This window comes from Helianthus annuus, chromosome 17, assembly GCF_002127325.2.
Source record: "Helianthus annuus cultivar XRQ/B chromosome 17, HanXRQr2.0-SUNRISE, whole genome shotgun sequence".
NCBI classification, from domain to species: Eukaryota; Viridiplantae; Streptophyta; class Magnoliopsida; order Asterales; family Asteraceae; genus Helianthus; species Helianthus annuus.
Genome location: NC_035449.2, coordinates 19,423,995 through 19,450,523, shown reverse-complemented (window position 1 = coordinate 19,450,523; position 26,529 = coordinate 19,423,995). Strand labels below are relative to the sequence as shown.

Here is a 26,529-nt window from a genome sequence, read left to right as displayed (position 1 = left end):
GTCACAACCGCATGGCCCTTTCAGAAATGGGCAATTGACGTTGTGGGACCTTTCCCTGATGCTCCAGGTGCGGTCAAATTTATCATAGTGGCGGTTGATTACTTCACCAAATGGGTAGAAGCAAAACCACTCGCCTCAACCACTGCTATGATAACAAGAAAGTTCATTTGGGGGTTCATTTGGGAACACATCATCTGCCGTTTCGGATTACCAATGTGCATTGTCACCGATAACGGCACCAATTTCGCTGCCGACGAATTTCAAAAATGGCTAGAGGAACTACACATTGAACACATATTCTCCTCGGTCGCACACCCGCAAGGGAACGGCCAAGTCGAGAGTATCAATAAAAGCCTAGTCGAAGGGATCAAGGCACGGTTGGGAACGGCCAGGCGTGGCTGGGTCGATGAACTCCCAAATATCTTATGGGCTCACCGCACAAGCCCAAAAACAAGCAATGGGGAAACACCCTTCAGCCTAGTCTACGGTTCAGAAGCGGTGATCCCCGCAGAAGTAGGTCTCCCCTCTCCTAGAATGTTGGCTATTGAAAAACTAGACAACAACATGGAACGCAGGATCGATTTGGACCTCTTGGAAGAAAGGCGCGAAAACGCTGCCATCAACGAGGCCAAATATAAATCCAAACTTGAAAAATACTACAACGCGCGCGTCCGCGTTTGTACTTTCAACCCGGGAGACTACGTCCTACGCGACAATGAGGCATCTAATGCCGAGCGCCCAGGCAAACTCGCCCCCAAGTGGGAAGGACCCTACCTCATCAAAGAGGTCTTAGGGAAAGGCGCGTACAGATTGCAAACACTAGAAGGCGAACCTATCGCACGCACATGGAATGCACAACAGCTTCGACGCTGTTATATGTAAGCCATGTTCTTACATTTCTCTATGTAACCTTTTGGGCCGCAGGCCATTTGCAAATAAATAAATAAGCAATTTTCTACATTATTGTTTGTTATTACTATTACAAATGCGTGTTCCACTTTGCGGTATCCCAAAAACAGATTGGCAAAATCTTCATTCGTGATACCCATACAAAGTGGTAACCACACACAAATATTGTAATAGGCCAGGAAAAGGCAAACAGACTTGCATGTTTTATCCGGCCGGATATACAAGTTTTGTTAAACACTTAACACAATTCCTGAGCCCAAAAAGGCAAACAATGGAATTGACGCGGACTCATACGACAAAGGTATGGAGTACACTCGACCCCATTCACAAATGGGTAGAGTTCCGGTAATATAAGCTTTTACAAAGTTTACGCAATTCTAAAAACCCTCACACGGTAAATAACAGAATTGATGCATACCCATACAACAAAAGTATGGAGTATACTTGACCCCGTTCATAAATGGGTAAAGATTACGCATACACACGTTCAGACATGCAAGAATTAAAAACACTTGTACAAACTGAATAAAGAAACTTTATATTCAAAAAATTCAAGTATCCACATGATGCTTACGGAATTTACATAAAGTTCCTATTCTATACAAGAGGAATACAAAAAAGGAGGCACACTAGCCAGCCTAAACCCTATTTTGTACCGCTGGTCCCCGCGTCTCCTCCGGCACCACCAGCGGGTTCTTCCTCTTCCACATCCGGATAAAGCATCCGCAAGCGGTCGACATAGTCCGCAACCTCCAAACACTCGTCCAGCTCCCCTACACAGGCAAGGGGCGTATCATAAAAGGAGGCTACGGCCGCTTTCAGACGACCCTCGGTATCCACATCACGGAACCCGGATGCCTGATCGGTATAACCGCCTGCGGATAATACATTGATGTGCCCAATGCAGCGGTTAAAACCAGCCTTGAAGCCAGCCTCGCGCGCACGTTCCTTGACCAGGTCCAATCCAGATGAGGTCTCAGGGGCATTCATTATAGCCTCGACAATCTGCAGTAAAAAGATCATAAGTCTTGAGTGCTAATCCAAGCAAATGTAAAGGCAAAGGATACTTACACGCGCGATGTCGTGAGTCCGCAACCACTCACGGTCAGCTTCCAGTTGGTTAAAAGAGGACACCAAGGCATCCTTGGCCTCAGCAGCAGCGTCAGCCCGCTTCTCCGCAGCGGACACGCGGACAGTAAGGTCTGTCACTGCGACCTCCCGGGCCTGAACCTCAGCCTGTTACAAGAACAGCAAACAGTTCACTCGGTGAATATTTTGAAAACAATAAAGACGAAAGCAACAACGTTAAAGAAACATACCTGCAGGCTTTCAACAACTTTGCCTAAGCGAATGCGCTCCGCATTCGCCTCTTCAAGAGCCTTGGAAGCACGGCTCTCCTTCTCTGCGGCCTCTTCATGGGCCTTTGAGGCACGAGCCCCGGCTTCTTTGGCCTCTTCAAGCGCCTTCAGGGCCTCGTCCTTCGCCTGCAGCGCTTTAGCCGATGCGGCCTCAGCCGCAGCTTTTTCATTGCCCAAGGCAACATTTGCCGCCTTGGCGTTTGCTAGCTCCTGCCGAGTATGAAACAGAAGATTGTTCTGCTTAGCCCAAGATTCGTTCAACTTCTTGCGCTCGTTGGATGAAATTTCCTCCCAACGCTTACACTCATCAGCAAGGAGTTTAGCAAGGGTACGCACCTGTTTCAGTTGGGCAGTGGCAGCCCACTCAGCGGTCTGTTTCTGCTTCTCAAAAGCAGCTTTATCTTTTTTCAGCTGCTCTGCACCCACACGAGCAGCTTGGACCAGCTTTTCCGCCTCCGCCCGCAGGCAGACAGCCTCTTCTTCACGGCGGCTCAGAACTTTATAGTCTTCCAACATGGCATTCGCCACAATGGAAGTCCCTACCAACATGGTCGAGAGCTGGTTTATACGCAGCTCCCGCGGTGCGGCACGAGCCCGCTCAACTTCAAAGGGGGTCCCCAGACCGCCCAAGATCTCCCTGCAGGCCGCAGGGTCGTTAGCAATATCATCCCCCTGCAACACAGTCCAGGGGGGTCGATGGTACACCGTACTGCGATCCTGGGAGTAGGTGCGGTAGTAATACTCCAATTCAGACTCCCCAGGCTGAATTGGAGGCCCGTCATACCCCGCACCACCGGCAGACGAGCTGGTACCCTTATCAACCGCAGACTTCTGCGGCCCAGCATCATGCTGCCGCGCTTCAGCGCCAGTTTTTTGCGGTTCAGCATCAGAATGTTGCTTCCCAGTAGCAGTGAACCGCAAACTCAAATCGTCTCCCTCATTGGGAGAGATCAGGTTGTTGGACGAGTCGACAGTGTCAAATATATGGGCCGCAGCATTCTCTGCGGTACCCTCCTTCTGCACGGTTGACTCAGGTACCACCTTGACGGGAGGTGTCGACGGCACCTCCGTTCCACCCGCACCCATGGCACGCGGAGGGGACTCCGGAGCATCGAAGATAGAAAAATCTTCATCTTGACGCTCTGCAAAAAAGTCAAATAGCTATCAGAACTAGTTACACAACAGTTAAGACTAGATAGCCTACACTTACCAACGACAACCGCAGGTTTTTTCTGCGCCGGAGCAGACCTTTTGGTTACTAGTCTCCGACGTTTGGTTTCAACACCACCAGCAGCTTTCTGCTCTGGCCTCCTCTTCTCACCAATCACAGGGGGACCCGCAGCCGTCCCCCCCGCAGCCGCCTCTTCTGCCTGCTTCTTCGCAGCACCAGAACGTGACTCCGCGGCTGTACTCAAACCCTCAAGGGTATCAGATACTATCACATAATCCTTGTGTCGACGAAAAGAGGAATGAGAGATACCTGCTGCCTGCGGCACCAGATGAGGCACAGTAGTGACCTCCTTTATCTTCTTTTGGCGAAAGCGCACGCCCTTCACAGTTTGCCTCTTTGGCACACCTTTCGCTTCAGGGTCCCCCAAGGCCCCAAGATCACCTGCATGGAATCAATACGTCAATAACACAACATGATCAACACAAGTAGCAAAGCTTCGATAGTATACCTTTGCCTACTGGCAACTCAACTGCCAGTGCAGCCGCAGTAGGCACCCGGAAGTTACTACGGATGATAGTGTTGTGATCCTGTTCACCATCCGCACAAACTACGGTCTCAACCGTACCCTCGAAATCCGGAGCAAACATCCTCCATGCGGGAGCATCTTCTGATAGTAGACGCAAAAGTCAGTCACACACGTAAGGATAAAGAACGTAAAGAAACAAAAAGTACGTACCACCGCTCTTTTCCCGCACCACGGGTTTCGAGTTCTTGCCCCTCCTCAACATCATACGCAACAGCCATAGTTGCGTGTTGGTCAACTTCACAGACTCAATAGTCTGCAGCTGCGGGAACCATTGCACTGATTTCAAACTGGGCATCGCAATGGTCTCTGCTATGATCGTCTCGGTCACATTCCGAAACGTCATATCCACAGCAAGGGCAGCAGACTTGATATAGAAGAACTTCTTCTTCCACATCGTCATCCCCTTAGGGGGAGTCATCAGCTTCGGGGTACCGTCTCGTTGACGGAAAGAAAAGAACCCCATGAACACCGTCATCTGATAAAACCGTCGGAAATCTCCGACGGTAGGCTCTATGCCAAGAGCACGAAAGGTAAACTCAAAATTACGAATCCGAATCATCCCAAATGGACTCACTTGAGAAATGTGGACCTTGTACCACTCCAAGATATCCACAACAAACACAGTCAACGGCAATCGGAGGTTACAATCTCCGAAGAAATCGGACCACATGGTCACATAACCGGCCGGAGCGTCGGCACCAGTATCACCCTCTGATGGGTACCGAGCCCCATACTCCGAGGGCATTTGGACCTCAAGCATAAGGCGATCAAAGCTTTTTCTGGTCCACTTCAGCGCCGGTAATCCACCACCGGCAGCCCCCTCTTCTTCTTCTTCGGCCACTAAAGGCTGTTCAGGGTTTTCACCCTCCACATTGTGTGGACTAGATGGTTCAGCCATCAAAAATATCAAAGAAACAGAAGATGGTGAACAGAAAAACTAAAAAAACCTCACCGGAATTTCAGAAAAAATAGTCGGAGAAGACAGCTAGCAGTTTCTCTCTCAAACGGCAAATTTTTTGAAATTTTCGAACAAGTGAGGGGAAACCACGAACGGTTTCCCCTTATATACCCATCGCAATTAATGCGGAGGGAGAAAACAAATGATCACGTTCAAAAAGAGCGAATTATAGGACACCACGTGTCGAGCGCCGTTTCCGCTGACGGTTATCACGCGCGCGTGGCCGCCCACGCGCCTGACACAAGAGACGTTTACACTCTTCGCTACAGTGCATTTAATGCCTCGGGCAGTGCAAACGTCCTTTCATTTCAGCACATGCCAGGAAGATCTCACCAACTTCCACCAACTCACACGTGCGTCCAGCCACGTATGCAACAAAAAGCGACTACATTATCCAATTATAAGCGGCATGCGGTTTCTCTGGTATACCGCACCATAACCCATACCGCATGTCGTTTTTTAACATACCCCTAAAAATAGGTAAAAACATATATCTCTACACTATAAGGGGGTATAATACCTATCCGCACGATCCACAAGCACACGTGGAATATGCGGACATGACACACACGAGCCCGTTCAGGTGTGCCAGATGCTCAGAACCAGCGTTGGCCGTTGGACTAAACCGCATCTCAGACACAGGGGAACTGCATTGCCTTCATTCTCTTCAAGCTTCAAATCCCTCCTGCCCGGTTCACAACCGCAGAGGGTATATGAACACCTTCTTTAACAAAAGGAAGGAAGGGTATGCACGCGACCGCACATCAGCAACCCTGTCTCCTGAACCTTCAAGAGCTACATCCGACCCACACCCACTTCGAGCAAATGTGGTAATACAAAACCGCAGACACTCACGAGGAGCTACGGACATAACCATAGCTTCCGCAGAGTGGTTGCTACGGAAGAGCCAAGCTCACTCCACATCACCGAACAAATGCTACTGCATGGCAAACTCGGTATTGGAGCGGGAAGGTAAGTGGCTCCAAAACGAACGCAGAACAGCGCTCTAAATAAACTCTCGTCGAACAACAAGCGTCCGAACAGCGGTAACAAGTCTGCTTATGACTTTGTTAACCCGATTATGGGCCGCATAGAATAAACAATGGTGGGCATATCCTTGCCTATGACCATGTTTATTTACCCATAGTATGAATATACATTGTTCGACCAAACATAGCCAACAATGACGCAACGAGGTAACCGCAAAGAACATGCGGTTACTAGAGAGCTATGACGATAAACACGAAAACCCCACAAAAAAGGGATTGTCATCTCATAACTCGATGCTGAACATAGAGCTCGAGCAAAGCACTTGCAAGCATCAACAACTTTTGATCCCAGTCTCAAAGATTGGTCCAAAAAGTTTCTTTTCTTCTTCATGCACCAATTCAACAATTGGTATGAAGACAAGCCCACCTTTAAAGGATGGGAAACCTCCACATACCTTCGAACCACCACCTCAGAGGTTGGTTCGAAGTTTGTGCAGCATTACTAACAAGGTCTCTAAGAGACCTTCGGCACAACAACAGGTGGCAGACCACCTGGTGACATAAATCGGCGAAGAATCTCGCATCCGACGAGATTCCTTCACCGATACGGAAGAGGCATCAGATGACCCTTCCGGACCTCCAGTTTCATTTACATACCAAAAAGACCACACATGGTCTAGGATCTTCTCCAGACTCCAAACTACCTTCCAAACACCATAGTCCAGTACTCCTCCCACATACACCTTGTATGTGGCAGCAACACTAGACTGGGGGGACTTGAAGGGGTATGGTCCCAGATCTCGCGTCAGCATCGACCGCGAGTGACCATTACCCTTATCAAAACCCCCACTAGCTAACAACCCACTTGTGCCCATGCGGGAACGCATCGACATAAGGGTTGAATCCAATCTATCTAGTAACAAAGGAAGACTTACATGGAACAGGAGAACGGTAGAGTGATGCGACATAGCATCACATCTGGTGTACGAAAACGGAAGTATTCACAGCGACGCGGCATTGCACCGCGTCCAGTGAACACTTCTATCAATACAGGAAGGCCTTACCTTAGGCATAGAAGGAGATGAACGTAGTGGTACGGCTGACACCGCACCATACGGACATTTTCGTCACGACAAGGGATGCAGGCAAAACGACGATGCGGCTAGCACCGCATCTCGCGTATTCCTTGATCACAAGTACGAGACGCGGTAACTTCAGATGTTACCGCACGTAGCGATGCGGCTTGCACCGCATCCTATGTACTCAAGCAAGTGGTACTGACACCACAGTGCAAGTGGCACCAATGACAGTTACCTGTCAGAGCTACGTAAGCAATGGACTGACGTGGCGTAACCTCCATAACCGACGAGCCTGACACACCTGAAAAGGGGCAGCACGTCGTCAGTCCATCCATCATCATCCTCCTCCACTCCTCGGCTATAAATACCAACCCCAAACCAGGTTTGAGGTATCTTCTCACAATTCTCTCACTACTACTGCTATCTTACTTTGCTTCCCAAGCAAACTACTGATTCTCACGCCGGAGAGTGGTAACAAGGAGCACCCCCCACCCCATCCTCCTTGTTACGAGTCACGGCTTGTTTCCTTGTGCAGGAGATCAACCACCGGTGATCCAGCCAGCGATCTCCGAGAGGAAGGGATTAACCCTTCTTGACGAGACCAGTGTGTTAACCCTGCCCGGTTAACCATTGTTTCATCAGTACCCTACAATTACATGACGATTTGAAAACGCACTTATTTATTATTTATTGGTATGGAAGAAACTTCTTTTTGAGTTTCCGTTGATTAAATCCAGCAAAATATTCTATTATTAAGTTATTGAGCAAAATTGTTGAACTTGGTCAACTTTTAAGTTTCTTTCTTTCAATTTTGAACATACTCGAGTTTTGTTCAAAGTGTAAGATCATTATTTAATCTTGATTGACTAAGTAAACGTCAAATTAATTGTTAATTTTTATTTGAAGATATTCGAGCACCCACATGTAAAGGCTCAAATTGAGAGGACTTAATTAGCCATCAATGAAGTCAAACTAATACTAGAGTGTGCAAACGGGCTGGGTACAAACAATTTCATACATCATAATTTTAGATAGAGTTAAATGCCATTTTAATTCATATGGTTTGGATCATTTTATCAGTTTAGTCCAAATGTTTTATTTTTCGGTCTGTGAATCCAAAAAGATTTCACCGTTGACATTTTAGTCTATTAGCTTAATTTCATCCATTTTTTATGTTAACGAATATGAGGCAGTGCCTCAGGGGGGGTTATTTTGTACGTGCGCCTCATAGGGCTGAGGCATTAGAAAAGTTGCGCCTCAGGTGAACCTCAAGGCGCCTACGGGGTTTTGATGTTTTTGACTTTTTGTGTCAGTTTCATTCATTATATAACACTCTAATTTACAACATTTACATGCAATGTTGCTTGTACCTCATGCATAAAAAATCGTTCGGTAGTTTTGTTGACTTTCCATGGACTGGTTTTGTTTTACAGTTTACCTGGGTTATCTTTTGGCTTCAAGAGAGAGAAATCCTCTTCCTCACTCATCTGCAACCTCTGTCTCTCTCTCCATCTAAACATCTGGGATTCTTCTTCTACTACTTATCCAGCGATACACAAACCCGTTCCCATGGTGGTTATAGATCTGCGATTGACAAATAGAGAGACAGAGACGTACGGTGATTATAGAGTGAGAAGCAGAGATAGAGATTGGCATTGCCTCGCTGTTGCCGGCGGCGACGGACTTAAAGCGTGTGTTCCTTCATTTGCTCTCTGTTTCTCACTTTAAATTTTTTGCATTGAGTAGATGATATAGCGATGGTGTTGGTTTTTTACCGACGACCCTATTCGGTCGTCTTGTGTTTCCAATCAGTGGCCATGATGAATTGAAGTTTATCCTAAAATCGATGACCATGATGCTAACTTCATCGATTAACCAAATAGGGTGGTGCTGATCATGGGGTAAACCATACATTAACCCTAATTGCTTGTACTTTCGTTTTTCTTAAGCTATGATGGATTCCTGAGCTTCTAAGGCTCTGATGTAGGTCTGCGCCTTTAGATTCATTGATTAAATGTTCAAATCCTTATTTTTTGTGAGTTGTTTTCTTGAATTTTATGGTATTTTATACACTTTCAAGTTAAAAGATTGAAAAAGACGGGTTTTTTTTATGGGTTTGTAGTGTTAGTTTGATTTTAGGATCTGCCTTGAATAATTTTGGTTTGAGACTAAATTGTTGATGTTTATCGATTCTAACTATATCATATAAGTGTGCTTTTGGTATATCACAATGATTTCCCCATGAAGAACAAGTAGTTCGAAGAATAATATTAGAGTTTTGGATTGTTGCTTTAAGTAAGAAGAGAACGTGAAATTGCAGTTAAAAAGGTTACTCTTTTCTATCATATGCACTTTCGTTAAAGATGAAAGCTTGATTATAAATGTTAAATGGTGGGTATATATGAGGGAAATATGGTATGAGTGTGGGTGTTAGTTTGAAAATTAACTTTTTTTTTTTTTGCAGCAAACTCCAAGTCAACAAAAAAGGAATAGTAAATTTGAAGGGTATTATGAGTAGGACTGTCCAAAAACTCGCAGCTCGGAGCTCGCTCGGATTTAACTCGGAAAAAGCTCGCTCGATATGGCTCGGTTTGAAAGTGAGCCGAGCCAGCTCGGCTCGGTTTGAAAGTGAGCCAGCTCGGCTCGGCTCATAACGAGCCGAGTTGGCTCGGTTTGGCTCGCTTGCTAGCTCGGCTCGGCTTAGTTCGGATTATTTTCTTTATAATATATTTATTTTTATATACATTATAATATATTACAAAAAACTTGTGATTATTTATATGTATTTAGGCTTGTAATTTGATATCCATGGCATATTTGAATATTAATTATCTTGCTAATGAACTAATATATATTTCATTGAAATTTAAAACTTATTTTTCGTTGTTGAACATGATTTTGGCTTGTAACATATTAGCATAAACTTATTGAATAATATTTTAGGCTTCTGAATTTTGAGAGCTATATATTATATTTTTCTTTTTAAAATCGAGCCAAACCAAGCCGAGCCGAGACAGCTCGGTTTAAAACCAAGCCGAGCCCGAGCTCAGATTTTCAGCTCGGTTTCAAATCCGAGCCGAGCCAGCTCGGTTTATAATCGATCCGAGCCCGATCTTACCTCGGCTCGGCTCATGAACAACCCTAATTATGAGCTGTATTATAAAGGGACGTGTAAGGTACATGTTTCTGGTGGAGGTGGGAATGGGTTAGTGGGTTCGATGGGGGGTGGTGGTGGTTGGTGGTTGGCAGCCATATACAGAATTTGTGTGTTATTAAGCAGCTGGAACAAATTAGACAGCCAAAAGTACTCAGATGATAAGTATTTGGTTTATAAAAAAACTCAACTATTGTTGTAGTGGACACGAAGTATACCATGGTGTTCAGTTGCTGCAAGTTGAAACATAAAGATTTGAAGGAGAGGTATACGTGGGTGTTGAGTTGATGCAAGTTAAAACATAAAGATTTGAAGGAACAGGTGGATACAATCAATTAGTTTGCATCATTTTCTTGGATGATGATGGTGCATTAAAGGCTGAGAAAGCCAACGAATAGTAAAACTTACATGTCATTAAATATAACATAGTGTTCTTGGAAAGGATATTATTGTTGGTATACTGTAATGTATATGCTACTTTTTTGTTTACGCAAACAGTAATATTATGCAAGTTAGTGTGGATTTATGTAAAATAGCATATTCCAACGCCTAATCGATTGAAGTTACTTTCTATAAGCCCCGCCGCAGCGCGGGGGCTTAATAGAAAGTAATGAGTTGGAGTGTGTTGTAGAAATTAGAATGTTTGATTGATTTCTGCTGCTTATGTTGAATTCTGCTGGTTATGTTGATTTGAGATGGTTGCTGGTGTACATAGCTTATTAACATGTTAAATTGCAGTTTTATTGATTTCAATTACAATGAATTCATGTTGTGTTGCTGCAGAGTGTTGTTCTTGATGGACAACATCTTGAATATATGCTGAATTTGGTTTGGTTCGAAGGAGTTGATTAGTAGGGACGTCGTTGGACTCTAGAAGTGCATTTTTGGGAAGGGATTGATGGATAGTACTGATGATTTGAGTTTCAAAATTATTTTTTCTGGAGATGGAGCTGGAAGGTTGCGGGATCGAGTGAGGGAAAAGCTGAAGGAATTTATGGGCGACTGCACATATGACACTCTTGTGGTATGTTTTGTATATGAATATAGCCTTATGGTGATAGTACGTAGAAATTGGTAGAACAGATTGTTATTTGTTTGTTAGGAAATTTATGAAGAAATGGAAGGGCACACTCTTAGGTTTTAGTTCCTACTTTTTAGTGGATTACAACAATGCCAGTTAAGTAGCTTTTGCACCTTTGCCGAGAAGAATGAAGTACAGTGACAACTATGAAATTAGTATGTTAATCTAATTACAACGAACTGCATTATACCCGATCAAAACAAATAATTCAACAAATACATGTACTTTCGCTAAGCACACTTTACCAATAAGTATCATGTGTAGCTTGGTTTTAAAAAGCGCGCCTCAGGCGCGCTTAAGCGCGAGGCGCAACAAGGCTTACGCCTTGGGGCTTTTTCGCTCAGCGCCTAGAGTAATTACAAGAAGCCCCAAAAAGGCGCACTTTTTTGGGATTTTCCTGGCTTTTTTGTCCTGAGGCGCGCGTCTCTTGTACCCAAGGTGTTTTTATACATCTAACTGTTGTATGGGTTTTTTGGCTTGTACGTACAACTAAAATCATACAAAAGCCTTACTTATAGCTATATTTTGGGTAGGGAAAGCTAAAAACCTATGAGATATATAATAAATATATATAATTAGCTTAAGCCTCGGGTATGAAAAGCCCTTCGCTTTTGCACTGCGCGCCTTGGTTTTAGACCTCGTCACTTTTGTGCGCCTCTCGCTTTTTAAAACCAAGACAAGATGTGTAGAATAGGTATATGGCTGTCACCAATATTACCACGTAAGTGACCATCATTTTCTTTTTCTTCATCTAGAAATTGTGGTAAGTGTGTTGGTATTCATTGTAGAATATATTTGTTTTTGAATACATGGATACTTTCGTATACCTCCCTCAAAACTTGGTATAGTATTCATTCGATTACAGTCGATTACTTGTGAAGTTCAGGCGACTTCTCCAGTCACCGATTTGGGTCCGTATGTTACATCTTATAGTTGATTACTGTGTGATTGGTAGTGCCTGACTTCTCTATTTTTTTTCTATGGCAACCCTTTTGCTCGATTAGGGTTCACGAAAGGGCTGTGATGAGTTTGAGGGCCTGAGAAAAGGTTACTGAAGCTATTTGCAGGTACGCGCTGTGTGCAAGCCTTTGAAGGCGTTTGGAATACATAAAGTGAGTCTACATTCAAGGGCCTCCGTAGATCATCAGGTTCATGGGTAATATACGTAAACCTTTGTAAACTTAACTACAGCAAACAGTGCATGCAGATATGATTCTTTTTTGGTTTTGGGAGTTGATGTTTTAGTTTATTAGCTCTGCATGTGGTGTATGTGTATGATTAGATGAAGTATGTACTTCATTCTTTTACATTTGTAGCATACATATTACTGTATTCATAACATCACTTAATAAAAACTCTATTCCTTTTACAGATTAAAGAGTTGTGAACCTGAGTTCCTTATATGCACGCCAGACATAAATAAAAATCTAGCCCCGTCGCATCGCGACGGGTTACTTTTCTAGTTTCATATATTTTGTGCATGTGTTTTTTGATGAATCTGATGATGAAGTTAGTTAGTCATTATTTCTCAAAAGATAATTATATTTATTTTTTAATTCCGCATTGGTTCGCCCATGGCTTTATAGCCTAGTGGCATCTTGGTGGTGGGATAAAGCTTTGGGACCAAAAGGTCCTGGGTATCTGGTGGTTCCACTGGTGGCACGATGATACTCCAGTGGTCTGTCAGAGATCCAAATTTGCCGTTCAAAAAAATAATCCGCATCGGTTCGCCTCGTGAGGCGAAAGGAAAGTGTCTCGAGGCACAATTCCATACTTTTAAACTTTGACTGTTAGCATGCCATTGTGACTAATGTATATAAATTGTTACACTAATAGTTTAATCAGCATTTCTGTACCCAAAAGTCAAACAAATGCCACTTTGGTAGTTTATTGTGTACATGTGTTATCTCTATATGTGCTATGGGATGATGACAGTTAGATATCGTTATGTGAGTCTCACATGCTTTTATCTTCTTCTTGAAGATTAAGCATTGCTTTTTGTTTCATTTACTTGTTAAATACCTCTTAGGCTGCATTTTTTCATCTTTATATCTTAAAATTATAAGTTAGCTGGCAATTTAGGTTTCTACTTCTTCGTAATGGGTTCTAAACGTATGTATTTGTCACTATTTGAAATACCGGTTCTGACACTCGTGACTGGTGGCAAATTCAACCCATTCATGATGAATGGATTTAGCATGTAAAGTAAATAATACCTAAAAGGGAACATGTTAAAAGTTGCCCAAAGTGTATTTTAAGCTCACAAAACATATAATTGCATTGTAGGTCTTGCAATATACGATATAATGCAGTATATTCGTTCGCCTATAAATACCATATGTTTGGGTCAAGCTGCTTCAATGGGCTCGCTCCTATTACAGTGGCGGATCTAGGATTCCGACCAAGCAGTAACGTTTTATAAATAAGCGGTAACGAAATCGAAAAAACGTCAAATTTTTCCAAAATTTACACTAAAAACGTCAAAAATTTTCCGGCCAAGCGGTAGCGGAGGCTACCCCTTGTTCCTTACTACATCCGCCCCTGTCCTATTAGCTGCTGGTGCAAAAGGCGAAAGGAGATCTCTTCCTAACGCCACTATCATGATCCATCAACCTTCAGGTGGATACAGTGGGCAAGCTAAAGATATATCTATTCACACTAAACAAATCATTCGTGTTTGGGATTCACGAAATGTGTTATATTCAAAACACACTAAACAAATCATTCGTGTTTGGGATTCATTGAATGCGTTATATTCAAAACACCCTGGACAGAATCTTGATGTAATTCAAAAACATGTGGATCGAGATTATTTTATGACAGTAGAAGAAGCTAAAGAGTTTGGGATCATAGATGAAGTCATAGATGAGGGATCTATGACTTTGGTGACTGATGCTGTTGGGAGTGATGGAAAGGGGAAAGTTTCAGAGTAGATTTTGATGTGAGAATTACATCTTTAACCTTCTTGCAAGTGTGAAATCCTTGGAGTATCTTGTAGTGTTATACTAATTTGATTTAATATTATTTATGAAAAGTTGTTTTTTTTTCAATTTAACATGGAGATTTGCTAATGTGATGCAGGTTAGCAGGTATGTGGGTGTGGGAATTATAGAACAAAACCCGAATTCTACGCCTTCAACGTCTGCAACTTTGGTCATTTTTAACACACTCGTCAGTATTCTTAGTAAGTTAAAGTTTTCAGATAATCTCTTAGTTTCTTGGACATTTTATAAAATTATTTTAATACGATCATACTTAAGAATTTGTAGTCATTATAGTATGGTCATTAGTCATTACATGACCTTCTGCGTTTTCGCTATGAATTTGGCTTTTAAGCCATGATGAACCGACATGAGATCATTAACCTTACCGATTACAATTTCAGTTTATCATGATTGTAACATTATCTAACTGTTTTTTTTTTTTTTTTTCTGGGATAACCGATAACGTAGAAAGAGGTTTACCCAACTATTCAAGTTGCTTTCGAAACCTTCATTTCAAGACAAAGTTTTTTCCTTTCGAAACCTTCACCTTGATCTTCTTGTTCAAACTGAAAGCTCTCACCAACACACTTTCACTAGCTACATTGGACTTAATGAGGTAAACAAAACCATAACCATCTTCTTCTATATCCAATCTATGGGTGAAAAGACCATATTACCCTTCTTTGATTAAACCACTCTAAAATGACTATAATTGACTAAGGGGACCCGGGGTGGTTCACTAGTGATGGGTTCTAGTGATGGGAGCACCCAATCAAATCATGCCATGTCAGCACCCAATATTCTAGTGATAGTGATAGAAATGTAGTGGGGGTGGTATCACTAGTGATGGGGATTCCAATATACAAGTATTAATGCACAATGTACAAGTCATACCCTATCAAAACTCAAACTTCAACGCGTGACCACCATAACTCGTTACCATTCAACGCGTGATAGAAAGCACCGGCGGCGGTGTTCCGTGATGATTCCACGCGTTATGGTTGTCCATAACGCACCCGCCCCGGGTCCTCTAAGGGCCAGTTTTCAATTTTGACCTTCTTTGGCTCATCAGTTTACACTAAATCATATGATTTCTAGGTTTTTACTTGTGCATCATCAATGACGTCAACATATTTTTTTAACCAAATGAACCGAACAAACACGAATAAGATCTTGTTCGTGTTCGTTTGTTAAGATATATACGTGTTCACGAACTGTTCATGAACACTTACCGAACGAGATTTGAAGTTGGTGTTCGTTTGTTAAGGAAATGAACTTGTTCGTGTTTGTTTGTGTTTGTTTGTTAATTTTAGGAATGAACGAAAACGAACGTTGTTGAACACAAATGAGCACAAGCTATCGTTCATGAACACAAATGGAAACAAACGAACAAAAACAAACGTTTATGAACAGAATATATAATACACTAACACTTATTAAATATTTTATTTGTCAAAGTTTAGAACTATTTAAATAAAATGTAAAAACTAAAAACACTAATGAACTATCGAACACAAACGGACACGTTACCGGTAAATGAATGAACACGACCTCTGTTCATGTTCGTTCATTTAACTAAACGAACACGGTTCGTGTTCGTTTGTTTAATAAACGAATGAACACAAACGAACTTCCCGCCGAACGGTTCATGAACTGTTCGCCGAATGTTTGGTTCGTTTGCAGCCCTACCTACGCATATGCAGGTATGGTGTTGGGTGTAAACGAGCCGGGCCGAGCCCGAGCTCGAGCTCGTTAGGTTTTTATGAAGCTCGAGCTCGAGCTCGGCTCGGTTCGAGCCTACTTCTTTGAGCTCGAGCCCGGCTCGCGAGTAAAACCCAAAGCTCGAGCTCGGCTCGACCTATTTTGAGAACAACCTTAAATGAGCTAAAAGCTCGGCTCGAGCTCACTTCAACATCGCTTAAACGAGCCAAAGCTCGGCTCTCGCTCGGCTCATCAATGTTATCATCATTATTAATATATTATATATAAAAAAATTAAAATTTTGTATAGGCTCGTTTAGGCTCGCGAGCCTAAACAAGCTTTGTATTTCAGGCTCGAGCTCGGGCTCGGGCTCGTTAAGGCTCAGCTCGTTCGAGCTTTTAACCGAGCCGATCACGAGTAGCTCTCGAGCTTCTGGGCTTGTTTACACCCCTAGTTCCTAGTGTCTTTTAGAGTTTTTAGGTACCTACATGTACGTAGACATATCGTTTAATAGTTTATTTTAAAGTTGTTACGTATGCACAAACGGCCATCATCATTAACATCGACGTATTTTTTCTCAACCCGTGCATATGCATTTTAAGGGTACATTATGCACATGTAAAAAAAACACTGTATGCACATGTGTCTTAACAAAAGTCTCATGGTATGACCATGTGTTGCTAACCAAATTTTTTTTAGATAGTTCAAAAGTATAATTCAAATTTCGACATCCCCAATCCCAACGCAATCATAGAAATGTCTCAAATATCGACTTCCGCAATCCTAACGATTATGGGGGATTCCTCGTGGAGTAGGTGGTTTTAGTGTTAAGGGTCGTTTGGTGGTTGTTAATATGCCAACAACAATGGTGTTTTTTAGTTGTATAGAGGTCTTGACCGGCTTGGTTTACGAGAGTCTGGAAGAATTTTGTGAGGTGAAGGGGAACAAGATATTTTTTGTTGATGAGGATAAAATAGTAACGTAAAGTTTTGTTATTAAACTTGATGTGTTATTCTCTACTATGTGCTATTCTCTAGTTTTCTTTCGTTTTCTTAGATCACGAGACATTTTTTTTTTGTTGATGATGATTCTAGTTTTTCTTATTATCACCATGGACCCGACACTAACAAGTTTGCATGTTTGTTTCGCTTTCAAAAATAATGATTTAAGTTTATTATTTTTCTCAATTTTTTTTTTTTTTTTTTTTTGCTTATGATAGATTATGTGTTTTGTGAAATTTATCTTTTTGATTTGTCATTGTCTTTTCTTGATGTTAGTTTGTAATCGTCGATATATAAATATGGGTTGAGTTATAATATAAAATATTTAAAAATAAGAAGGTTAAGAACTCACCAGAAAGTGATAAGTGTCCTAGGAGAAATTATATGGAAAGGGTAATTTTGTCTACAAGATGAAAGAGAATATACACATGCAAGTCACATGTTATTTTCCTCCCAATTTTTAAACGTCTGTAACTTTTTTATACATCATTTGTTTTTAAAAAAAATTATACCATAAAATCGAGCGTTTTTTTATCTTTTATATGAGTACCATATTGTTATATTTTTCAAAAAAAAAAAAAATTTCAAAAACCCAGTTACATATTACACAATGGACATGATGTAAAACACAATGTAAAGTAGATTAAAAACACAATCAATGACAACAGATAAAGACACAATGGGCAACATACTAAAACACAATGACCATAACGTATAACACAATGGCGATAACATATAACACAACAAGTATCAGACTAAATAAAAACACAATTGATGACAACAGATAAAAGACACAATTAATGACAGCAGATAAAAGACACAATGGAGAGCAGATGAAGACACAATGAAAAACAAACTAAAAACACAATACACAACAAACTAAAACACAATGAACAAAGATAATAAAAAAAATTGAACAAATTATTAAAACACAATGGACAACATATTAAAACACAATGAATAACATATTAATCACAATGACCTGAACTAATAACACAAGTTATAGAAAACCCAGATATAACACCATCTTCATTGTGTCATATATTATGTTATAGGTTCTTATAAAAACGCAATGGATAGAACCCAAATTAACATTGTGTTATAGGTTTTAATAATAACACAATGACATGATGTAAAACACAATGTAAAGTAGATCAAAAACACAATCAATGATAACAGATAAAGACACAATGGACAACATACTAAAACACAATGACCATAACGTATAACACAATGGCGATAACATATAACACAATAAGTATCAGACTAAATAAAAACACAATTGATGACAACAGATAAAAGACACAATTAATGACAGCAGATAAAAGACACAATGGAGAACAGATGAAGACACAATGGAAAACAAACTAAAAACACAACACACAACAAACTAAAACACAATGAACAAAGATAATAAAAAAATGAACAAATTATTAAAACACAATGGACAACATATTAAAACACAATGAATAACATATTAAACACAATGACCTGAACTAATAACACAATTTATAGAAAACCCAGATATAACACCATCTTCATTGTGTCATATATTGTGTTATATGTTCTTATAAAAACGCAATGGATAGAACCTAAATTAACATTGTGTTATAGGTTTTGATAATAACACAATGTATAGAAACTCTACTGACCAAAACCCAGTTAAAAGACACAATGACCTGAAGCTTTAACACAATGCAAAAAAAACCCAGTAAAAATGAAATTTTTTATTTTATTTTTATATGATAATATGGTACTCATATTAAAGATTAAAAAACACTCGTTATTATGGTGAATTTTAAAAAAAATGTCGTATGAAAAAGTTATGGACGTTTTAAATCGATGGAGGAATTGGCATGTGTCTTGCATGTGGAGAGAGAAAATCCATAAATATAGGATTCCCTTTATGCCCTTCTATTATCTTCTTTTCCCTACAACTAATCTCAACCCTCCAAATCTAAGATCAATGGACTAGAATCCTTCTTACCCTTCTTATTTATTTTATCCTTTGTATTTGATCCTAACCCATATAAAATATAATGAGTATAAAATAATAATCAAACATGCAATTTTAACAAATAGTCAAATACGTTTGCACATAAAGCGTTTGTATTTTTCACTCTAGGAAAGGTAGCATGAATTGTTATATTATTTTGTGGTTTTCTTAAGTTTAGTATATAAAGTTCACTAGTTTAGAACCTTGTGTATTACATGAGTTAAATAAATGTAATTTTATATATTAAATAATAAAAAGTTATATCTTTATGAATCTCGTATATTGTACGGGTTAAATAAATATAATTTTATATATCAAATAATAAAAAAAGTTATATATTTAAAAACCATGTATATTACACATATTAAATAAATGTAATTTTGTATACTAAATACTTAAAACGTTGTATCTTTAAAAAACTCGTGTATAACCGGGTTGAATAAATCTACCAAATGATAAAAACTTACATCCTTAAAAACCCCGTATGTTACACGTGTTGAATAGATCTAAAAAAGAGTTATATCTTTAAAAACCATATGTATTACACATATTAAATAAATGTAATTTTGTATATTAAATACTAAAAACGTCATATCTTTAAAAACCCGTGTTATAGTTGGGTTGAAAAATCTACCAAATAATAAAAAAATTATATCCTTAAAAACCTCTGTTTATTACACGCGTTGAATAAATCTAATTTTACATAGGAAATGATAAAAAAATTATATCTTTAAAAATTTCTTTTATTACACGGGTTATATAAATGTAACTTTGCATAGTAAATAAAAAAAATTATATTTTTAAAACCCCGCGTTTTACACGAGTTGAATAAATATAATTTTGTATACCAAATAATAAAAAGTTATATTTTTAATAAATTATGATAACATTTAATATTAATTTATTATATATATATTTAATATAAGATAAGTAAAAAAGAGAGGTATTTGTTTTAAAAATATATTAAATTAACAATTTAGATTTGAGGATAATATTTTATTAAAGTATGATAAGATTTAATATTAATTTATTATTTATTTAGTTAATATAAGATAAGTATAAATTTGAGGACACCTTCAATGAATGACACGTGTCCAAAAGTCGGTTTTCTTTTATTATATAGCTGAAGGGGTATGGTCCCATATCTTGCGTCAGCACGACCGCGAGTGACCATTACCCTTATCAAAACCCCCACTAGCTAACAACTTACCTGTGTCCGTGCGGGAACGCGCGAACACTGTGGTTGAATCCAATCTGCCCAACGATGGAGGAAAACTTACCTGGAATATGAGAACGGTATAGTAATGCGGCATGGCACTGCATCTGGTGTATGAAAACGGAAGTACTCACAGCGATGCGGCCTAGCACCGTATCCAGTGAACACTTCTATCAATACAAGGGAGCTGGATAACAACAACAGTCACCACAGGCGACGATGCGGCTTGGCACCGCATCTCGCGTATTTCTTGATCAAAGAATGAGTTGCCGGAACATCTAGAGTTACCGCAAGCAGCGATGCGGCCCGCACCGCATCCTGTACACTCAGCAAGTGGGACTGACACTACAAAGCAAGTAGCACCAATGGCAGCCGCCTGTCAGGTCTATGTAAGCGACAGGCTGATGTGGCTTCACCTCCACAACCGACAAGTCTGACACACCTGCAAAGGTGCAGCATGTCGTCAGTCTATCCATCCACCTCCTCCTTCACTGCTCGGCTATAAATACCAACCCCAAACCAGGTTTGAGGTATCTCTTCACAACCCTCTCACTACTACTACTATCATACTTTGCTTCCCAAGCAGACTACTGATTCTCACGCCGGAGAGTGGTAACAAGGAGCACCCCCACCCCATCCTCCTTGTTACGAGTCACGGTTTGTTTCCTTGTGCAGGAGATCAACCAGCGGACGATCTAGCCAGCGATCCTCGAGAGGAAGGGATTAACCCTTCTTGACGAGATCAGTGTGTTAACCCTGCCCGGTTATGTCACACCCTGGCTTTGCGGAAGCGTGGTTATTTTGGTGTGACTTCTTAATACCATAGCTTAACCATAACAAAGCTATATGAAATAAAACCATGCAAGATCATCCATTAAGTTAAGTTTTAAAAATCAAATACAACAACATTGTCTGAAGATGACACATGCAACGTGATTTAAAATCTAATAACATAAAACATTGTTCACACACATCAACTTGACATAAACACAGTTTAAGGAATGTGACTCGTCCAGGAAAGAGTCACATCCCCCAAACCCGGATGACCTCGTAACACCTTGCAGCGGGAAAACATAACATACCGCGCCAGATCTTTAGTTCCCTGAAATATATGTAAGTTGAAAAATCAACAATAATGTTGAGCGAGTTCATGTGTAAGTGAGTAAATAAACCTTTGTATGTATAAAAACCCTGGTATGTAGCAAATAAGGAAAAAAGAGATCACCAATGGTTTGCAAGGCCATTGATATGTGTGAAGTGCAAGTAGGAAGACTCAAACCTAGCGGATTTATGCGTTGGGCACAAAGTCACCCCGAGGTCCGTACTGTTGGGCCTGGGGCTGGGCTCGCTACACCCATATAGATCTACCGCTCCTGTCCCTCGGTCCTACCCTGAGGATTAATGGCCTCAAGTTTCCGCCTACCCACTCACATGATCTAAGTAGTAAACCTCCTTACGCTAACCATACCATGTATAAAGTACTTGTAATCAAAGTAACATGTATTTCACCCCCGCAGTTTAGAAAACTGAAAACAGTTAAGAGAAAAGGGGGACATGAACTCACTGTGGTGCGTCTCTACCAAGATATATCTCCTGACCAAGCAGCTGTGCGACGACCTACACGTACTAACTCTATTAGACGGACGGCCGTGCCCTAACTTTATGGTTTAAGTTTTTGGGAAATAGTTAGACAACTATTTCGTGTTTACATTTTGTAAATATTTGGTAATTGCTTTCCTTCCCAAGGATGGGGGATTTAATACATGCGCGTTCGTAAAATTTAAAATATATTATTAAGTCTCACTTAAAATATATTTTATTTCTAACTCCAAAATATAGATATTTTTCCCAAAAATATTATACTTTAATACATATGATTTTCCAAAATAATACCTTAACAAAATACGCGTTCAAAAATATTTTCTTAGTATGCGTAAGTTACGTTTTAAGATCGAGTGGTAATAATAATTACCGGTGTAACTTAAATAATTATCGCGAAGGCGTTCGTATTATTTTGGAGTCGTTAACACGGTAATATTATTTTTACCCTAAAAATAATATTTGTATATTTCGCAAAATAATCATAAACACATAACAAGTGACGTTATGAAAAATATATACTAAATATATATTTACCAAGTTTTATTTTGTGAAATCCCACCTCCGATATTTTGTAAATAAAGTCGTGGCGAAATCTATAATTTGAAAAGAAGTCAAATTGTATTTCTAACACTTATAGTGAAAATATTTTTAAGTGTTAAGTTTTTGGAAAAATTTCGCCAGAGTCTCCCCTGTAACTGGAGGTGGCCACGCTTTCAAGCGTATCATTTTCTTTTATAAATCAAACCAACAATTTTCTCATTCAATCAAAACAATGTTCAGAGCATCAAACTTAGTCAATAAATATGTAAATCGCAAGAATCACATGAACTTGTAGTTTTTCCAAAACTATGAAGTAAATCCCATTACTTTTAGTGGATCTTTATATGAATCAATCCGGTTTCGTAATAACCTTGCTTTTAAAGAAATTCCATCTTTACAACTTCTTGTAAAATTTGACAAAACTAGTTCTTTGTCGAAACTTAGTGTCACACAAGTGTTTACACACTTGTGTGTTTAAAAATCATTCTTGTTCATGTAAGACCCGGCTTTAGAAAAATATGATTTCTTTGACATTTGGTCCTTTGAAAATACCGCTTGTAGATCCGTAGATCTACTAGTTTTAAACACTATTTCGTAAGTAAGATCGTTTTTACACAAGTTCAAGTTTCTTGTGTGGTAGAGTTTCATCACTTAACCCTTGTTACACTTAAACAAGCTCTATGTCATGATCCATGATCATGACCAGTCCGGGTTAAACGATGATCCGAGCTACCACATCATGGATCGGCACTAAATAATTACACAGAACAAATCCTACAAGATTTACACAACAATCTAGCTTTTAACCATCATTTTTAGCATTTTTAGTGGACTTTTTCATATCATTTTGTATGTTCATGAGTTTTAGCCGTTATATATCGTTTTAACCACTTCAAAATAGATCGAGAGTGTGTTTGTAGTAACTTACTACTAGCTCGAGGCTAGGGAAGATTCTAGTCGCAGAATGAGTGGATAAAAGCAATGAGATGAGGTCCTTCGCCTTCCGAATGCACCAAGCCTCCTCGTATGTGATCCTTGGCACTTGTATGAGCTTGGAATTGGAAGATCAAGACCGAAAAATGGATGGATGATATAGGGGTGTTCGGCCGTGAGCTATTAGAGAGGAGAGGGAGAGTTTTGTTGTGAGGTGTTAAGTGAAGTGATTAGAGTGCCAAGACTTGAACTTATAGGCAACTAGAATGATCATTATCCATTGGTTTCTATGCTTTCTTGATATGGGACAAGATGATTAAAATAATCATCATGGTACAATGGGTGTCCCCCTTGGGGACGGTTTGGTTGGGGGGGGGGGTAATCCGGTTCATTTCCAACTAAACATTAAGCATTAGTTATGACATAGTTAGGTTAGTTTAGGGATTAACCCGATTATTAGTGTGTTGTGCATTACAGTGGGTGTTAGGGTATTCAGGGACCCTAACTGGCTCAGAAAAAGATAAACAATGTAAATGGCAATATTTTCCTGTTTCGGGTAAAGTCCGGTTGTTCGGTTGGATAGTAATCCGTTAAAGCGCTTAACAAAGCTTTAAAGTGTCGTTTATATTAATTTTAGTGACACAACTTATTCCCGACACTTTGGAAAGTGTCTAGTAATATTTTTCTCATGTTTTGGCACTTTATTAGTTAACTAAATGCTGAATTTTTAGTTAAAGTGCCGAATTTTGTGCTTAGAGTACGTTTTAGGCACATCCTGTCACTGTCACTTATTCCTAGAGACGCAGTTCTACAACCCTTGTATCTCTACACTCACTATTAGTGTAGTAAACTATCTCGGGCTCATACAGGCTTTAGAGGCAGTGTCTACCTGATGCTGGCTATATCAGCATGTTCAATAGGTTATCCGTTCATTGTGCTACTGTGCTTTTGTGCATCATGTTTGTCACTAAGGTTCAGCATGTAAATAATGTAGTGACAGTAAATAAAGTATGATGCTGGTATGTGCATGTATCAGTAATCAAGTAGCAGTTTATCCACAATTTCAAGTAAGCACAGTAATTAAGCAGTAATTAATTATTAATTAAGTCGTACGGATACCTGATTTAGTGAGGGTTGTCACAGGATAACCATTGTTTCATCATTGGCGCCCACCGCTACTTTTAGCACTTTTTTAACCATCCCTCTCCCTCTCAAAAGATCATGTCAGATCGACTAAACAACACTGCTGGGGATAGCCCAAACCCCGCAAACCCAGGGAATGTGGGGACCGCTCCCCCAGCCCTAAATCCTGGCCACATTGGCACATCAACGCAAAGGGGTCCATCCCTTACGTTCGGACACGACCTATCACAGTACGCATCTGTGATCCCTCCAGACATGGACCCTCATGCCTGGTATGACCAGTAGGCAGCCCTGCTGGCCGCAACATACAACCGAGCTTGCGCTGAAGCGCAAGTATAAGCCGGGCCTACCCCGGCACCACATACACCTGCGGTTCGTGTTTTACAATACGACGGCAGGGCACCCTCACGTCCAGCCTCCAGAAGTAGGCGTGAAGATCGCGGATCATCTTACTGTGATGTCCGCACAATTGATGAGAATGACTCCTCATATGGGTCCCACAGTAGGGGCTCAGTACAGAGCCACCTAGGCCCTTACAGCGAGGACAGGCGGCAGTCCACAGCCCGGCATGGCTCCGGAATTCATAGCCGGTTGGGCCCATAGCTGCATAACGAAGGGTATGGTCGTACCGATCCAGACGACGATACATACCGCGGGGAGTCCCATGCTACCAGTAGCAGACTGGGAGGACGCCATTATGTTCCTCCCACTCATCCCCGAAACACATACCTCCGCGCGGCAAAGCGCTCCGAGAACCAACCCTACAGACCAAAAGCTGCGGCCGAAAACTCCAAATTTGCCCCAAAAATCTCCCACGCCCATGTCACTATCACAAATTTCCCATTTAGCATTGAGAAATACAACGGTTCGTCCGACCCGGACGATCACATGAACATTTTCATGGGTGCAGGGTGCAACGGCAGGTGGGACGAACCCACCTGGTGTCATTTTTTCCCCCAGACCCTCACGAGTCTGGCCAGGGCTTGGTTCGATTCTTTGCCAGTAGGATCACTGGCCTCATTTGAGGACTTACATGCAAAGTTCCTCGCTCATTTCAGCCAGCAACGACGTCACGAACGTGATTCGATGAACGTCATCAATATCTGGCGCAGAGACGACGAATCTCTTGAAGCGTTCGTCGTCCGATACAATAAAGAATGCCTGGAGATAGGTGACGTGGCAGACCAAATGGCACGTAACCACTTCATCAAAGCCGTCAGAGACGAGCAGATGGTTATGACCATCTCCGGCAAGGATGGCTTGCCAAAAAAATGGGAAGATGTCATGGCTGCGGTCAAGACATACGCCCAGACGCAGCGGTCTCTTAAACCGCACCTCGCAAAGAGACAGCCCCAAGCGGAAGGTCAAACCTACCGCCACGAGCCCAAGCGTAATAATAAACACAACCGGGACACGGGGAATCGCGACAACGATCCCAAACCATATTTCCCGCGGACCAACTCGTTCGACGCAAGGGCAACAATTAACGCCCAACGGGACAACCGGGCGTCAAAGAAAGAATCTCGGGACCGCAACTGGACTGAGATCACTAGGTCGCCAAGTGAAGTCCTTCTTACGGACGCGCAGTTCCTGCAACCGGCCCAACCAATAAAGTCCAAGAAAATCAAGATTTCACTCTCTATTGTGAGTATCACAAGGACTTGGGCCATACAACAAACAACTGCATCAGTCTCCGACTGGAGATTGAGCGAGCCCTAAAGGAGGGGAAGCTGCAACACTTGTTGCCCGGTGGGCAAAAAGCCACAAAACGCATCACCCCCCATGGCGAGGGCACCTCCTCAGGGAAGAGGACCATGTATGTGGCCTCAGCCCATATGATCAACGGAGGCAAAGGAAGGCTGCGCAAGGCGGCGAGAAGACCGGACAATGACTGGAAAGACGCACAAGTCGTTTTCCCAAAAGTCGGAGGCGGTCCGCGCGACAGGCGCGCCGTCGTTATTACAGGCCAACTAGCTCATTACTGCACCGAGCGATTATTTATCGACCTGGGCAGTACTTCTGACATCATATATGAGCAGTGCTTCAACCAGTTCGATCAGGAAGACAAAGATCGGTTGCAAGCAGTGGATTACCCGTTGGCCGGGTTCACAGGGGAAACTGTCTTTCC

The 26,529-nt window shown here is 41.1% G+C and overlaps 1 protein-coding gene and 1 long non-coding RNA gene across 5 annotated transcripts; one reads left to right on the top strand and one right to left on the bottom strand.

The window, feature by feature from the left end:
* Positions 1-2,830: 2,830 nt before the first annotated feature.
* LOC110923986 lies at positions 2,831-4,769 on the bottom strand. The gene is made up of 6 exons (XM_035986163.1): positions 4,175-4,769; positions 3,947-4,105; positions 3,824-3,879; positions 3,478-3,643; positions 3,121-3,409; positions 2,831-2,939 (listed from the first exon to the last, which is right to left on the bottom strand). Exons 1-6 carry the CDS (start codon positions 4,767-4,769, stop codon positions 2,831-2,833), a joined length of 1,374 nt encoding a protein of 457 aa, XP_035842056.1.
* A 3,726-nt stretch (positions 4,770-8,495) lies between these two features.
* LOC110921440 lies at positions 8,496-14,635 on the top strand. 4 transcript variants are annotated; one of them, XR_004886301.1, is made up of 3 exons: positions 8,496-8,951; positions 9,515-12,441; positions 14,367-14,635. It is a non-coding gene; the product is annotated as an uncharacterized LOC110921440 (long non-coding RNA). The 4 variants fall into 4 exon arrangements; XR_004886302.1 differs by lacking the exon at positions 14,367-14,635 and adding an exon at positions 12,658-14,284 and having other exon boundaries at positions 10,988-12,441; XR_004886300.1 differs by lacking the exon at positions 14,367-14,635 and adding an exon at positions 12,658-14,276.
* The last annotated feature ends 11,894 nt before the right edge of the window (positions 14,636-26,529 follow it).